Source organism: Falco punctatus (assembly GCF_963210335.1).
Source record: "Falco punctatus genome assembly, chromosome: 2".
NCBI lineage: Eukaryota > Metazoa > Chordata > Aves > Falconiformes > Falconidae > Falco > Falco punctatus.
The window spans coordinates 28511126-28526437 of record NC_137581.1 but is presented as its reverse complement, the minus strand read 5'-3'; the positions used below and the strand labels follow the sequence as shown (position 1 = coordinate 28526437).

The 15312-nt window shown below is 44.4% G+C and overlaps 2 protein-coding genes across 5 annotated transcripts in view; one reads left to right on the top strand and one right to left on the bottom strand.

Annotated features, from left to right (window-relative positions):
* Positions 1-16: 16 nt before the first annotated feature.
* Positions 17-15011, top strand: STOML3 (stomatin like 3; the record flags this gene model as incomplete). 3 transcript variants are annotated; one of them, XM_080376602.1, is made up of 7 exons in its annotated part: positions 17-3403; positions 6812-6915; positions 7740-7812; positions 9050-9132; positions 10673-10876; positions 11909-12043; positions 12193-12393. In XM_080376602.1, exons 1-7 carry the CDS (start codon positions 3352-3354, stop codon positions 12391-12393), a joined length of 852 nt encoding a protein of 283 aa, XP_080232728.1. In that variant the 5' UTR covers positions 17-3351. The 3 variants fall into 3 exon arrangements, with proteins under 3 accessions (XP_080232728.1, XP_080232727.1, XP_080232729.1); XM_080376601.1 differs by having other exon boundaries at positions 17-6915; XM_080376603.1 differs by lacking the exons at positions 7740-7812; positions 9050-9132 and having other exon boundaries at positions 17-6915; positions 12193-15011.
* Positions 15012-15020: 9 nt separating this feature from the next.
* The window catches only part of LOC308059374 (complement C4-B-like), a gene marked incomplete at its 3' end in the record, with an annotated part of 46169 nt that continues 45877 nt past the window's right edge, over positions 15021-15312 (bottom strand). For both annotated transcript variants that reach the window (XM_080376596.1, XM_080376595.1), the window contains one exon: positions 15021-15159. In XM_080376596.1, coding sequence (XP_080232722.1) covers positions 15021-15159 — 139 coding nt within the window. The remainder of the gene's footprint in view (positions 15160-15312) is intronic.

Sequence of the window (15312 nt, the reverse complement as noted above, 5' to 3'; positions counted from 1 at the left end):
GCTGTTGCTGTATGACTTCAGTTCTGGACTATGATTTTTTTGTTGTTCAAGTTGCCTATTACTGCTGTATTTCAGCTGTGTTGACAGACTGCAAAGATAAGGTGTAGTGTTCTTTGAAATAAAATCTTTATTCCAAACATCTAAACATACTGGGATTGTGTTTGCAAATATAAGTTTCAATATTTCTTTCAAGTGCTGTAATTGCAGTTGTAGTGAGTACAGGAGAAACAGCAATTTTCTGTCCTACTCTTCCTCTGGTTTGCAAGTGAGTGTTGTGAGTTTGGCTGGGCCTGGAGGGAAACTCGTCATAGTACAGAATAATAGAATTGTTCAGGTTATGAATGATCCTACTTCCTTGCAAATTGCCTTCCTTTCTGGGTTGAGATGGGAGCTATCCCTTTGACTGACTGTCTCATATTTGCTCATGCTCTAGCGAAGTGTAGCTGAAGGGTGCCTCCTGTCATCTCCCCGTCTTCAGCTATTGAAAGTTGATGCCATTTTCATGAGGAGGAGCAATATGGGGATGTTCCTACAAGCAATAAGATGGTACTGTTAATCAGCTCTGTGTCCTGTCCCTTCTAAATTTTGATCTGAGGGAAATGAATGATGGGCCTGAAGCAAATAGGCTGGTGTCTGGGGGACAGAATTCAGGGCCAGGAAAGGAGAAGGCTGAGAAATCTTTAGGAAGTGGCCAAAGTCCAGTGTGTGGGAAGGAATGTGGTGTGGGCCTAAAAAGGTCAGAAAAGGCTTAACTGAAACTTGTAACTTTTTGTTATATGCAAATCTCATGTGTGGACTCTGATGACTTTCGATACCGTTGGGATTGGCACTGTTTAGAAATGGCTGTGTGTAAAAATTGCCATTCTGGTTTTAACAAACTTTGAAGTGGGTGCTTGGTCTGTGGGATTAAGTTACTGCAGCTGGGTGATGAGATAAGCGGGAGCAACTGGACACTTCAGGGAAATTGTAAAGGACTGGTGCCGTTTGCAAGTGTAGCAGCTGGTGCAGAGAAATGGAGAGTGGCCTGCTGCCAGGTAAGCACCTTATCATCATGCCTGACCTGAGCCTTTGTGCTGTTTGCAGAATAGAAGGCTTTATCTACGTTAGCACGCTGCAGAAGGGGTTGGACTGCTGCTGACCTGAACATTGATCTAATGTTGCTTATAAGTCCTGCTAAAGTGACTGTGGACTCAAACTGGGTTTCTTTGTGGTACTGCTCTGGGATACAGGGCTGTCAGGCTGTTCAGCACCCATGAGCTTGCAGCTTGTAAACTGTTTTGCCCCTGAGTGCTCAAGTATTTTTTTTTATTGTGTGTTTTATAGCACTCCGGGACATGAGTTATCCATGTGTCCCAGTATAGCCCCAGGGAGAAAGGATTAAGATTGCTCTGCCTTTGACTTCAGATTTTTGAAATGGGGAATAAAAGTACAGCTGAAGTTAAGTAACAGGGAGAAACTTACACAGTGATGGTGATGTTCCTGAATATAAAAGAAAAACACCATCTGCTTTAGTCACCTTTCAAGGGATATGTTTACAGGCACCTCGGGGACTTATCAATAAACAGTAGGGAGCAATTATTTTTGTTAGATTTTATGATGTTTTGCTCCTCCATGATGGTAGAAGCAGCTGTGTAGGTTGTGGTGTTCAAATGGCTTGGAATAAAGTTATTTTCAATAAAACCCGAGTTGCTCTAAAATGGAAAAAAAATTATGTTGGGTAGTTTTACATATTATGTTCTGAAATAATTTGAAGTGCGTTGTTCTTCTAAGTGTTCACTCTTCCCACCCTGCTAGTAGGCATCTGTCCTGAACAGGCTGATCTTACAGCTCAGCTTGATGTGCCAAATAATGAAGAAAATGTTACAAATGACTTGAAATAGATGTTGTCACATATTTGGGAGGGTTTTGCAATAAGCATGTCAAGCCCAGTTTTGCAAGCTGTTTGTGCTTATGGTTTTCACTGTGATTTAAAATACCCATTCAGTGGTGCAGTTTCCTCTCTGTGAAGCTGAGAAAGGATTCTCTGGGGAGCAATCAGTGTTGAATGACCCACCTGGGGCCAGTGTGATTACTGGCAGGGAGGAAGGCTTAAGCGAGATGCAGCTGGAGCCAGATCTTCAAAGGTATTGTAGATGATAGATGCCACGGAAAACAGCAATATAATTAATGCAGCTATATGTCAAAACTCATAAATCACATATGAAAAGCCACCTCTCATTTTTTCTCAAATAAGAACAGGTTTGCATCCTTCGAGAAGGCTGCTTTCTGCTGCTGCAGCCTGCAGAAGTGGCTTAGTCTGAAATGCTATGCTTGATGGGATTGTTGATATTAAAATGTGTTTTGTGAAAAATATTTTGGGGAAAGTTTTAAGACTTTGGAGCTGAAATGCTTCTGCTGTGGTATTTAGGTTATCTAGCACAACAGGGTTTAACCTGTAGCGGTGGACAGTATCAAGAAGTGTATGATGAGCTATTCTACACAGCATGGGGACCTCACCTGGAGGATTATTTGTGTTGCTGGTGTTTGAGATCTGAACAGCAGCTGAGTAAGGTGTACAGCAGAGGAGCAGTACTCGATCCGTACCCTCTGGCTTTATAGAATCATACAGTTGTTTAGATTGGAAAAGACCTTCAGATCATCGAGTCCAGCCGCTAACCTAGCACTCCCAAGAGCCATGCCTATGTGTCTTTTAGATACTTCCAGGGATGGTGACTCAACTGTGTCCCTGGGCAGCCTGTTCCAATGCTTGATCACCCTTTTGGTGAAGAAATTTTTCCTCATATCCAACCTTAACCTCCCCTGGCTCAACCTGAGGCTGTTGCTTCTCATCCTATTGCTTGTTACCTGGGAAAAGAGACTGACACCCTCCTTGCTACACCCTCCTTTCAGGTAGTTGTAGAGAGTGACATGGTCTCCCCTGAACCTCCTCCAGGCTAAACAGCCCCAGTTCCCTCAGCTGCTCCTCACAGGACTTGTTTTCTCCTTATCTTCTCTTTCTGTTTTGTCTTGTTCTTGTTTTTTCTCTGTGGTGACAGATACTACTCATTCACAGGAATTAATTTCCAGCTTGGATTTTGTGGGGTCTAAAACCAGCTGGGCCAAGTGTATCCCCAGCCAGAAGATGGCTACAGAAGACCATGGAGTTACACCAGGGACAACTCTGACCCACAAGACTTTGTTTTTGTAAACATCCCCGCCTCACCAGGGTAACTAGCTCCCAGAGGGCTCTCGTACAAGCGGGGATTTCTCCTTTTCTCAACCTGCCTCTCAGTGCTGTGCATGAGCGCTGTGCAGTTTCAAGGTGTGCTGCTGGCTCATCTGTGAGGGGGATCAGAGCTTCCCTCAAATGGGATGGATCCCCAGAGAGAGACGCCCAAGAAAAACAACATGGAGCATCTAATTGGTAAGCCTTACTTTGTGTGTCTGTGTGTTTTTTTTTTTTCTCAGTATTAGTATAAAGGAGCAAAACTAACCAACCAAAAAAAAAGTACATTTGATCCCAGGCATTCACCATGTCTCCCACATAGGCTGGAGCTGAAAATTCAGTATGTGCCACTGTGAGTGATGGAGCAAATTGCCTCATACTGCCCTGCCAGCATGTGTCAGCATCTGCCTTCCAGCAAAATAACCCCAGGGACTAAAACGGCCAGTTCAGCTATTGATACACTTTTGTATGTAGGGATGGGATGGAAAGGGAAAAAGATGAGTTAGTTCAGGAAGGTAGAAGAATTTTTCAGCCCCAAAAGGACACTTGATGAGTTTGGACTTCTGTGACGAACACCTGGTGCTCTCTTTTAAGCAAGGAAACTGATGCCAAACCAAGTTGTTACTGGCAATGTGTGCTGTTTTCACTCTTGTGTCTGGCTGTAAGTACGGCTGCTGTGGTGGAACAAGCATAATTCTAGGCAGGACTGATCTGGGTGCTTGTCGAAAGCAGGGCGGTACATAGTGGTTACAAGAAGCTGAGGCTACTCTGTCTCTTTGTTGCTGTAGGAGACTTAGGAGATTTTTGCCTGCAGCACTTTATGTTCACAGGGCGACTTGGACAGCAGCTTTTCATTTGTTTTTCAAGTTTGATACACACATCATGATTTTGTGTATCAAGTGTGTTCATGATGTACCATCATGATGAGAGTATTAAGAAAATGCAAAGTGAATCTTACGATTATCCTGGAGCTTTTCCACAGCTGCTCGTTGATGAGCTCTGACATTTTGCAGTGTATTACAACTCGTGGTTTGCTCTGGACTGTAGACCCAAGTGAGTGAGGTTTTTTGGTGTTTACAACTATTGTAATCCACATACGAGTGTGGCAAAACAGGTCACTGATAGTTTGGGTTGTGACTGATCCTTATTCTTCACTACTTTTTTAGAGTCTTCCATTTGTCACGTGGTAAAATGGTTTGAAACTTCAGGGTAATCGGAGAACATTTGTGGTGTGTTTGGGGAAGCTAGGTCTGGATTCACTATTAAGAAGGCAAACTTTCATATCCTCCTTATTGGAATCTATGTTTTCAGTTGGCATGAGGATCTCTAGGACAGTTCTCATGGAGGATTCCATTGTACTTTGTCGAGTTTTGGATGTGTGCTTTTTGCCCATAGTGGTGATAGGTGTTATCTTGACCCCCTACTTCTTCTCAGCTGCTTGAATATCAGTCTGCAAACTGTAGGCATTTGTTCCCAGCCATTCTCCCTGTCTGTGGATTATGTCATTCCTGCCAGGTATCTTCACAGTGGTTTCAGGTGGATGATGGTAGATGATGCTACAATCCAAAATTGCTTTTGAGGAGGTTCTTCATAACCACGTTTGGCACTGGAGAAATAGATCTGCAGACATTTTCCTGTAAGCTAATCGTTTAAGTGAAATAGAGGGAGTGCAGAATGTTGAGTTCTGCTGAATACAATATCCCTTCATGATTGATTTCCCCAAGTTTTGGATGAAAAATTATGAATGTTGCCCATTCCATGAGTTTCCTTGACCTCTCTCCACTGATTAAAAGGCACTTGACTGCTGGTATATCGTGTACCTGTTGTAGCCTGACTAGTTCAACCTGAAGTACACTGTGTGGCAAACAAGCAGCAGTGAAAGCGTTAAAGATTTTCACATTAAAGCAAAAGCCCTGTCTCCATACACATGGCCTTAAGGTCTTCCTGGTAATTTACTCAGGGGAGCTCCTCGTACCATTCCTACCACTGATTGCAGAATGGCTGACGGTACCTCACAAAACAGCCAGGGATTTCAAATTACTGTTTTTTGGAAAGGGTCGGGAGGAAAGCTGGGCTCCCAGTGCACCAGTTCTGTGCTCAACTCTCAGGAAGGCTTGAAACTTGGCCTTCTTGGATGCAAACATATTTATGTGCAAGTAATTAAACCTGCAGTGGGGACCTCAGAATTAGGACGGGCAAGACTGCAAGCAGCAAAGGGCTCGGCTGGAACACCCAGGCTTGGAGTTTGCATTGCCAGAGCTGCACGGATGGATGCTGGAGGGAGGAAGGAGCTGCAGGAGCGATGTGTTGTGCCTCCTCCTCCATGGTTGCTGGGTATTTTTCTGACAAACCTGTCAGTCCTGCTCTGCTGGTCTGTTAACTTGTGTGTTACAGATCAGGTAGCCTCATGCTGTTTCGCTGTGGTGACAAGTTTTTTCTCACAATGTATAAAATGAATCATTTTCTTTTCTATTTATCAGTTTCTATCTGCATATGAATTGAATTTGATGTCAGAATTTCCCAATGCAACCCTGTAACATCCAAATCATGCTGCATCTTTCCATCAGGATGGGGGACATTCTTTAGAAGACCTCTGAGCCTTCATCCGTCTCTCCTGCCTCTTCCTCTTGGGCTGGGAAACAGGGTGTGGTGTTCAGCTTCTTGTCTGCTGATACTCATGCCTGCAAAAATTTTCTTCTGGCCCAAACCTGACAGTCGGGCAGCCCTTGGGGCTAGCCCAGCCCACATCCCTGCAGCTTCTGCTTTTCTTGTGACTCTCCTGAGCCAGGGCATTTCTACATTTAGCAAAATTCAGTTGACCTTGCAGCACTCCATCCTGGTGGCACGACTGTCCTGTTCCACTCCTCACTCTCTTCTTTGAGGACCTCAGTGGCTCCAGCTGCTTTTCAAAGAGCAGCTGCTCCTTGGTCACCTTTTCCTTACAAAGAGACTCCCAAACTTCTAGTACTTGAACAACAACTCACCATTGCCTTCCCTTCAGGCACTAAAATGATGAAAGTATTTTGATGTGTTTTTATGATAATGAAATAATGAAATTTCATTATCATGACGTTCTGGGATGAGACGAGCTGCACCCAGTGAGAGAATTGTTCAAAATGCAGGGGCGTGCACTTTGACAAGCACTGGTTTTTAAGCTTATGGTCCAGTGGATGAACTGGTCCATAAATATTCCTCAAAATGTTCATCTAAAGGCAGCAGGAGTTCCACTCATTTTCATTATTAGCTGTTTCATATGAACTAAATCTTTTGCCCCACTCATGGCACACTGACAGAGATTCATATCCATGGATACTCCACCCAATGTTTTATTTCTCCTTCACAGCCCTCAGCTTTGGCAATGCTTTTCATTTTTCCTCTTTCTTTCCTCTTGCAAAATGTACTTTCTGACCCTTTTAACGTTTTGGGCAAAAGGGCAATATAGCTGGATATTTGCTTAGGTGTTTTTATGACTTTCTATGAGGGATAGGAGGGAGGAAGAGGGAGTGAGTTTGCAGTCCCTCATGATTGCACTGGGCTAGATCTACATGCCTCAGATAACTTTTCAAAATTTGCATTCATTGCTCTTATTCCTTATTTTTGTTATAGCTGACAGACGGGAAGGCATTGGTGTCTGTGGCTGGATCCTGGTTTCGCTTTCATTCCTCCTGGTGCTTGTTACCTTTCCTATTTCCATCTGGACATGTATCAAGGTAAGCTAGTGGGATCTGAGGCACATAAATTATCATCACTGTTACTTACATTTATTGATTTCTTGATTTTGTTAAGACAAGGCACTTCACATTTACTTTTTGGAAATCATAGGTGCTTGTAGCGAAGATGCAGTCTGGGACCGAGAGTCGTGTTCTTCCACTGACTTTCTGTATCACAAGTTACTCTCTTAATTTCTTCCATTCTCAATTATCAGTTAAATTTCCCTGCTTTGCAACACTGGGAGAATAAATCTACAAACTTTTCTGAAGAACTCTTATTTGATGCTGCCAGCAATAGCGATTAACATGAGCACATGGGAACATGGCTCCCTGCATTGAGCTGCTATATAACCTAAACCCACAAAATGCCCCATCAAGACATGGGCAGAATATGATTAATTTAAAGCAGTTTTTAGGGGTGAGTTACCAGGGTGATTGCCCTGAACACCAGGCCTTGAGTAGTCCTGCTAGAGTAACCACAGTAGTTAGCTAGATTATCTCAAGCAAGACATCCTTTGCCTATAGCTCCTCTGAGTGTAGTATTGATGTTGAGGGCGTTGTGGGTAGCCTTGTTAGATCAGTGACAATTCTTTCATATTTGATCTGTTTAGTACTCCATTTGCAGGACCAGGGGGGCTGAGTTTTCGCAGAAAAGCATGAGGTGAGGAGAAGACTTGAAATGCCTCGTGATTTGCAGCTTTGTTGGTTCCTATATTATTGTACATTTATTCACATTTAATATAGATGCCAAAGATTTAAAAAATCAAACCAGAGAGCAGGGATAGAATGAATGGTAACACTCTAAATTTAAAATATTTCCCTAGGTTATCAGAGAATATGAACGTGCTGTTGTATTTCGGCTGGGACGTATACTGTCTAAGAAAGCAAAGGGACCAGGTGAATGCATGCAGTTTTACTCCTGTTATGATGTGCTGTTTTTATTTAAATATGATGCACTCTAACCACATAGAGAATTGCACAGGTCCATGAAATAAATCCTTCTTCGTAGCACGAGGGGGATGAGACTGTCCTCTCCACTGCAGCTCTTTTACCTGCAGGGTGTTTGTTTTTCTGAAGAGAAGATAAAGCCCACCGCTTGTCACAGCACAACACAGAAGGTTGAGGACCTTGATACCAGGTGTGGATTTGCTGTTGAGTAGATTGGGCAACAACAGGTTAAGCTCATGCTGCAGACACTGGTGCGGGACAGGGAGGTTTAAATTCAGTCTTCAGGTCTGCCACAGACTTTTTGGAGTGACTGTGGCCACTTTCCCTCTACCTCACTTCCAACACTACCTGTTGCTGCCAGTTCTTTAGCTGTCTGCTGCTCTGAAAGTGGTAAATGCGCCAGGGCAGGGACACTCAGCATCTATCCAGAGTTTGTTACCGTCACCTAGGATCAGGCTGCAAATCACAAATACAAGCCAAACCCATGAGGTATTTGCACTGGTGCAGTTACCACCTCTGTGCAATGAAACTGGGCAAACTGGAAGTCGAAATAAGAGGAAAAAGTCCTTTTCAGGTACTGTCCTTCCTCTTGAGTAACAGCCATGTGGTCCCAAAAGCAGCTAGGGCAGGTGCAGAGATCTTCTGCGTGGCTCTGGGCACCTGAGCAAGGTGCTGAGATTAGAGGAATAGTTATGTCAAGTGTCCGTCTCTTATGTCGGGGACTCCTTCACAGGATGTATCAGACCCTGGGACAACGTTCCTCATGTGGGAGCCTACAGGTGGTGCAGGAATCTGGACCTCAGCAGTGTCTTTCCTGGGGACCCACATACGGTACCATAGATGGCTTATGATTTAATAAGGGGAAACTAAAGAAAGGCATGGAAGGAATTTTTGCCAAAAGTCTCATGGTAGATTTGAGACCAGACCTGCAATCTGGCCATTACCAGTCCGGAGCCCGAGGTCATTAAGCTCTAATAAATTCAGATTGTTTGCAGATATCTGCATTTCCCTGTTATTTGAAAAAGCAAAACCTTACTGTTGTCACCTCCTGTAGCAGAAAGGACAGCTGTAGTAATAAGGTGGGTTCATTCCCCACCCTGTGGGTATTTCTGATTGCTTTGTACAGGATACCTGGTTCTAGACTTAGCTTTCAGAGGTTTTTCATCTAATTATTTTTATTTTTCAGGTATGATCCTCATACTTCCATGTACAGATACGTTTATCAAGGTTGATCTTAGAATGGTTACCTGTAACATTCCTCCACAAGAGGTAACTATTCTCTGGCAGCCATCTAAGAAATAAAAGGTAGAGTGGATTCATGGCACGATCAAAAACAATGCAGGTGTTTTATAGCCTTGCAGCTGTGAGCTACAATATAGAATTTAGCTTACTTGCTGTATCTTCTGGCTTCCAAACTGTTTACAAAACTTCTGCTTATGAAAACCTGCAGACACATCATTGCAGGCCAAGCAAACTCCTTTTGCTAATATTCAGAACTGTGAGATAAATGATAAGGGGGAGGGGAGGCAGAACTGCAAATGGTAAACAGAGAGGACAAGAGAGGAGAGGCTAAAAAATTTCAGAAATTAATGTCCTAATAGAATTGGGTCTGACGTGCAGCTCACCATTCCAAAAAGCCTTCACTGATGTAGCTGCTGCTTGAAGGTACACATACTCTGTGCTTCTGAGAAGGCAAATTACATAGGGGTAACAAATCTCCTTAAATTAACATGAATTAGCAGGCAGCCATCCACTAAACTCAGATCCAAGCAGGAATGGAGGGGCGTTATCTGTAGGCATGATATTGACAGACATTGACTGAAGAATTTAATCTGAAGTATCAGTTGCTGAGCAGTTCCCATCCTCCTGATCAACTTTTCACTCCGTGTGGCCCCAGCCCCACTGCAGTACAATGCTTCTACTCATGGAGCTGGCACTGCTGGTCCCCATCCTTACACGAAGAGCAGAGAGGGAAGAGATGGCCCCAGGACCCCTTTGGCCCCCAGGGTTGCCCTTGCGATTGCCTCCAGAGCTGTTCCCTGGACCATTACCTTTCCATAATCACAAAGAGCCTTTCCTCAGAGTGCAGGTTGCACGGGTGCATGTTGTGGAATGAAAAATGGCTCCCCTGAAACAGGAGTCTGGAAGGAAGACGGTTGCAGTACTTGTGCTGTACAAGGTCTAGCAGCTTTTGCTGTGGCTTCTGCAGCCGCTGGCAGGGCTCCCATGAAACATTGGTTTGCAGGCAGCAGATGCTAAGGAGGGAAGAGACAGTGGAACATCATCAGTGCTCCACTGAGGCCAGCTGCCTGCTGAGGCATGGGGACTTGTCTGGCAAAAGATAACACAACTCCTCTATGAATACTTAAAATATTTTTTCAGAGTTTCTTCTCACAATTTCTTGCACTTTGCTTTTCATTTTTGTTTTGATTTGCTGGTGTTTCTTAGAAATACATTGTTTAGGGGGAAGTAGTGCAGATCTTCCAAACTGCATGCAGTGTATAAAATTATTAATGGCCCTTTCTACAAGAGAGGAGAAGGGTAATCATAATCTATTATTACAGAAGAAATTAATTCAAGTTATGATATTCACTTACCATTGAAACAGTTTGTTTAAAGGCCATGTACGCTATTTTGCCCCAGTTTAAACTGTAGTGATGCTGTATAGCTTCTTTGAAGTAATTTCTCAGGGGAATGTCAAAGAAACCAAAAGAAATTCTTAGCTTCCTTGAATTACCAGGGCCTTTGTTTCACTAAGGGGAAAACAAATTATTTCCCTTCTTTAATTCTATATGTTTCTGGAATGCAGATTCTCACGAAAGATGCCGTTACTGCCCAGGTCGATGGGGTGGTATGCTACAGGATCCACAGTGCTGTCAGCGCAGTCGCCAACGTCACTGATGTCCACTCAGCTACCTTCCTCGTGGCACAGAGCACCCTGAGAGGTGTGCTGGGTACACAGAGCTTGGCTCAGCTCCTGGCAGGTCGTGAGGAGATCGCGCACAGTATTCAGGTAAATCTGGCTCTCAAAATTCACGGAGCAGCATGGAGACAAGTTCTGAGGAGTAGCAAATTAGGAATAATCTCTTTTTTTTTCTTCAACAACGATAATAAAATTTTCCTTCATGTTTTCTTTTCAATTACCGTCTCATTGTTAAAAGTCAGAAAGAGTTATTCTAAAGGTATTTCCCCAGGTTCTTGTAGAAAGGTTATTTCCTACCAAAAGGCAATTAAGATTCTGAAATTATCCAGTTACTTGAATAAATTACTTTAATCTTTCCACAGAGGCCACTGCGAGTGGTGAGGAAGCCTGCTGTTCATGGGAAGCTCTGTCTTGAGCAGACCCTTGACTGAGGTTTCATGGAGGCAAGGCTTGTATCTCCTGTCATAACAACTAAGAGTGCAGAACTGAGTTCCTTTACACTTTGAAATGCCATCTGTCTGGGGGTTTTATTTCACAGCCAAGGAGGGAGCAGAGAAGAAATCCAACAACTGATTTACTCTTGTCAGTCAGAGACGAGGCATAGCGGAATCCAGGAGAGACTGTGCCCCTCTGCAGCCAGGAGAGCGGCTGCGGGCAGAGCCAGGGGCACGGTGGTGACGTGAATTGCGGTAGTGCCCAGGGGCCTGAGCACAGAGCAGCGTGCAGCGCTGTGCGCTGTCTTTCACCCACGGTGTGCTCTGACGTGCTTTTACAGGGTCGCGCTGTTGTAGGAAGTTCCCTTTGTTTACTTTGTAAAGTTTACTTGGTAAAAGGGTGAAGTGTGGAAAGTGGCCCCCTAAAGAAAAGGCAGGGACCGTTGCTTAGGAGGCAGTAGAGAAGCCACACAGGAGACACCAGTGTTGATGGACAGGAGTTTCACAAGGCTGCGGTGCCCGCTGTACGCGCAGCGCGTTGGGTGTTAGTGCCCCTGGAGGGCCCCGTCTTTCTCCGGGGCAGGTCTGCGTGCTGCCCTTCCTTCTGCCCAAGCAGCAGGGTGCGGTGCGGGGTTTTCTCTCTGCCGGCACTGTGCTCTTCCTGGTGGGTTGTGTGTTTGTCCCTAAGGCTATCCTCAACAGCGCTACGGAGCAGTGGGGAATCCAAGTGGCCCGTGTGGAGATCAAAGATGTCAGGATTCCTGTGGCCATGCAGAGGGCAATGGCAGCTGAAGCAGAGGCTGCTCGAGAGACAAGAGCTAAGGTGAGACCCGTGGCAATGTCAGCCCCCAAGCTCTTGTATTCTTGTCCCAGGCATCCAAGTGCCTGTTTGTTTTCTCCTCATTGTAAAGATGAATTTTCCCCCACTATGGACACCATCACAGTGCCATTTCCATGTCTCTTACTTGGCAGGTCGTGGCAGCACAGGGCGAGAGGAATGCTTCCGAAGCGCTCAGGCAGGCCTCCATGGTGCTGGCTGAGTCTCCAGCAGGTCTTCAGCTGCGCTACCTACAAACACTAACAACCTTGGCAGCAAAGAATAATTCCACCATTGTCTTCCCTTTCCCTATAAATATGCTTAAGAGTTCGGGGCAGAGAAGTAAGGAGGGATAGAGACTGTTCTACACTAGCTCCTTGGGCAAAGAGATTTCCCAGGCTTCCTGGGAAGCAAGAGGTTCCAGATTACCAGAATTAAAGGAGAAGCATGCTTGGGTCCTCTGTACCAAAAATAAAAGTAAAAATAGTTTAATAATCACACATAGTTTCCACATTTGGAGACTGCATTTGCAAGGTTCAGGCACTAAGCAGTTTCAGCTTAGACTCATCTCCAAGTTAAATGGAAGAAAATATATAAAAATGGAATAAAATATGTAAAATGCATGTTAGACTTAAAATTAAATTTTAATGATGCTTTCACCACATTTTACAGTCTTGAGTGTAGCAATTATTTGGTGATTTGTCTGCTAAACAAGAACCTCTGAGCTCTTGATGTATGCAACACAGCAAAAGTGTCAGGTACTGGTATTTAATTTAAGTCCTGTGGAGCAGAAAGAAGAATTTGGCCCCTAACCTTAGAGGTATTCCTTCTAACTATTAGCAGAATTACTGGATAATTGGTATGTCAGTGGAACGGCCTATTCTTTACCTTATATGAGTAGAAATCAGCGCTTGCTTTACTGACCTCAGCTGGATTTTGCCATATAACTGACATTTCTACAAGCTCTGTAACAAAAGGAGGAGAATATATGTCCAGATATTACAGTCATATTTCCTGGATCTGAAAGCTGGGGCAATTCTCAAGGGAAATTTTTTTTTCTATATTAATCAAAGTATCTGTCTTGCACCATCAGGAAATTTCTTATCCTCCTTTGCAGATGTCGTTATGCGGCGGTGCAGGTCTTATATACAATAAGCATCTCCCTTCTTCTGAGGAAAGGCTGGGAGAGCTGGGCTTGCTTGATCTAGAGGAGAGAAGACTGAGAGGGGACCTTCTCAATGCACACAAACATCTTGAGGGTGAGTGTAGGAAGGATGGGGCCAGGCTCTTTTCAGTGGTGCCCAGCAACAGGACAAGGGGCAATGGGTACAAACTGCAACATGGGAAGTGCCATCTGAATGTGAGGAAGAACTTCTTTACCTTGAGGATGACAGAGCACTGGAAGAGACTGCCCAGAGAGGCTCTGGAGTTTCCTCTGGAGACATTCAAAACCCACGTGGATGTGATCCTGTGCAAGCTGCTCTAGGAGAACCTGTTTTAGCAGGGGGTTGGACTAGATGATCTCCAGAGGTCCCTTCCAACCCTGACCATTCTGGGATTCTGTGATTCTATTTTCCAGCTGCCTGCTGTGAATCTGAAGGCTCTCGTGGTGTAGCTGTTCTGGTAGGTGCTGCTGCTGTCTAGTGTCTTGTCCCCACAAGGCTCACTGCTCTCCCTCCTATCCAGTACACATTTGATTCCAAATTAAGCAGATCAGCATGGACCTACTAATTATCATATTGTTGATACAACCTCTTCTTATTTTTACTGCAGTGTAACATAAGCAGTCCAGGTGGCCAATTTTTGTGCTCAGTAGCTGCTGGCAGGAAGACAATGGTATGGGCATCTGAGGATAGTGACCTGTTCAGCTTTTCGTTGTAGCTCTTGTCTGCTTCAGACATGATGGCCAACTGGCATTTCGCTGGCAAACTAAAGATGTAAAACCTGTATTTGCAAGTGATCTACTTATCAGTGTTATCAAAACGTTTTCTACAGACTTTTTCCTATCCTAAGAAAAGAGAGAGTTTGAGTTTTAGGGTCATGTTTCATCATCAACTTAGTTTACCATTTGTGGAAGCCTTTCTAACTGTGACAGCAAACCCCCTACCTTTCCCTGACAAATATTGCATCTCCACTACAGAGCTGTTTGCATAGCTGCAGAAGCAGCAGAGCTTTAGAAAAATGCAGCCACAGGTTGCGTCAGGTTTTTTGTTTTGGTTTGTTTTTAAGTAATGCAAAGTAATTAAACTCTTTAAAAAAAGAAAAGCTTGAAAGACTTGTGATTACAGGGTGCAGTTAAAAAGCACTTCTATGCCCTGAGTGAGCTGTCAGCACTAACTAGCCTGTGCATAGCTCCTGGATCAGGCACAGGACACATCCAGTCCTGTTGTGGGCCAGTTCCTGTTCCAGCTTCAGCAGCACGTATGGGAATCCTGCTGTGGTACGAGTGGGATCATCTGTTCCCCTACCTGAGGACTCACAATGAAAATAAGAAATTAACTGATGTGCTGAAGCATGAGTGTATCTCTTTTCACTCAGCAGCAGTGTAAGACTGGCTGTACTCGCTAATCTCATGAATGCCCGGTCTTGTTTCTGACCCATGCAGACGTCTTGGCCTCTTTTTTTGTCCAGTGACAATGACTGCAAGAATTAATCACCTCTGCAAGCCCAATGATTTTTCATTTGATCCTCTGCAGGATAATTGCACTGTTGTATAATGGATCAGGGAAACAGAAATTCCTGCTGTCGCTTCACCAGTGACAGGGACAATAAACGCAATAACTAGTAGAGTAACTGCCATTTTTATTGTATTACCCCCACACATACATCTACAAGAAGATACTCCAATCAGTGAAACAGATAGCAACAGAAGCAACTCTGCAATGTTTCAGGTGCCATTCTGATGCACAGGTTTTGCAAGAAAAAATTCGGGAAGAAGCTGAGTCACAGTCATACAGCTACGCTGTGGGATCAGAGCGATCGTTCAGAAGAGGCAGAGGCCATCAGGCATGTTCATGAAGTCCTGCAGGTGAGCACAGGCTTCCCGGTGCAGAGTGGTGCGGCACTCTCTGGCACTCGGAATTTTCTCTACCCAGGCTTGTGCATCAAGGAAGTACTGCATCCTGGGTGCAAGTGGGACAGGCAAAGGAGGTGAGTTGTTACTGCTGACATGGAGCAATGGGAAAGGTAATCCCCGTGACATCCCTCCACCGAGGCACCTCTGAGATCAGAGTTATACTAGCTAAGAAGCTTGCCTGAAACCTAGTTTCATCAGC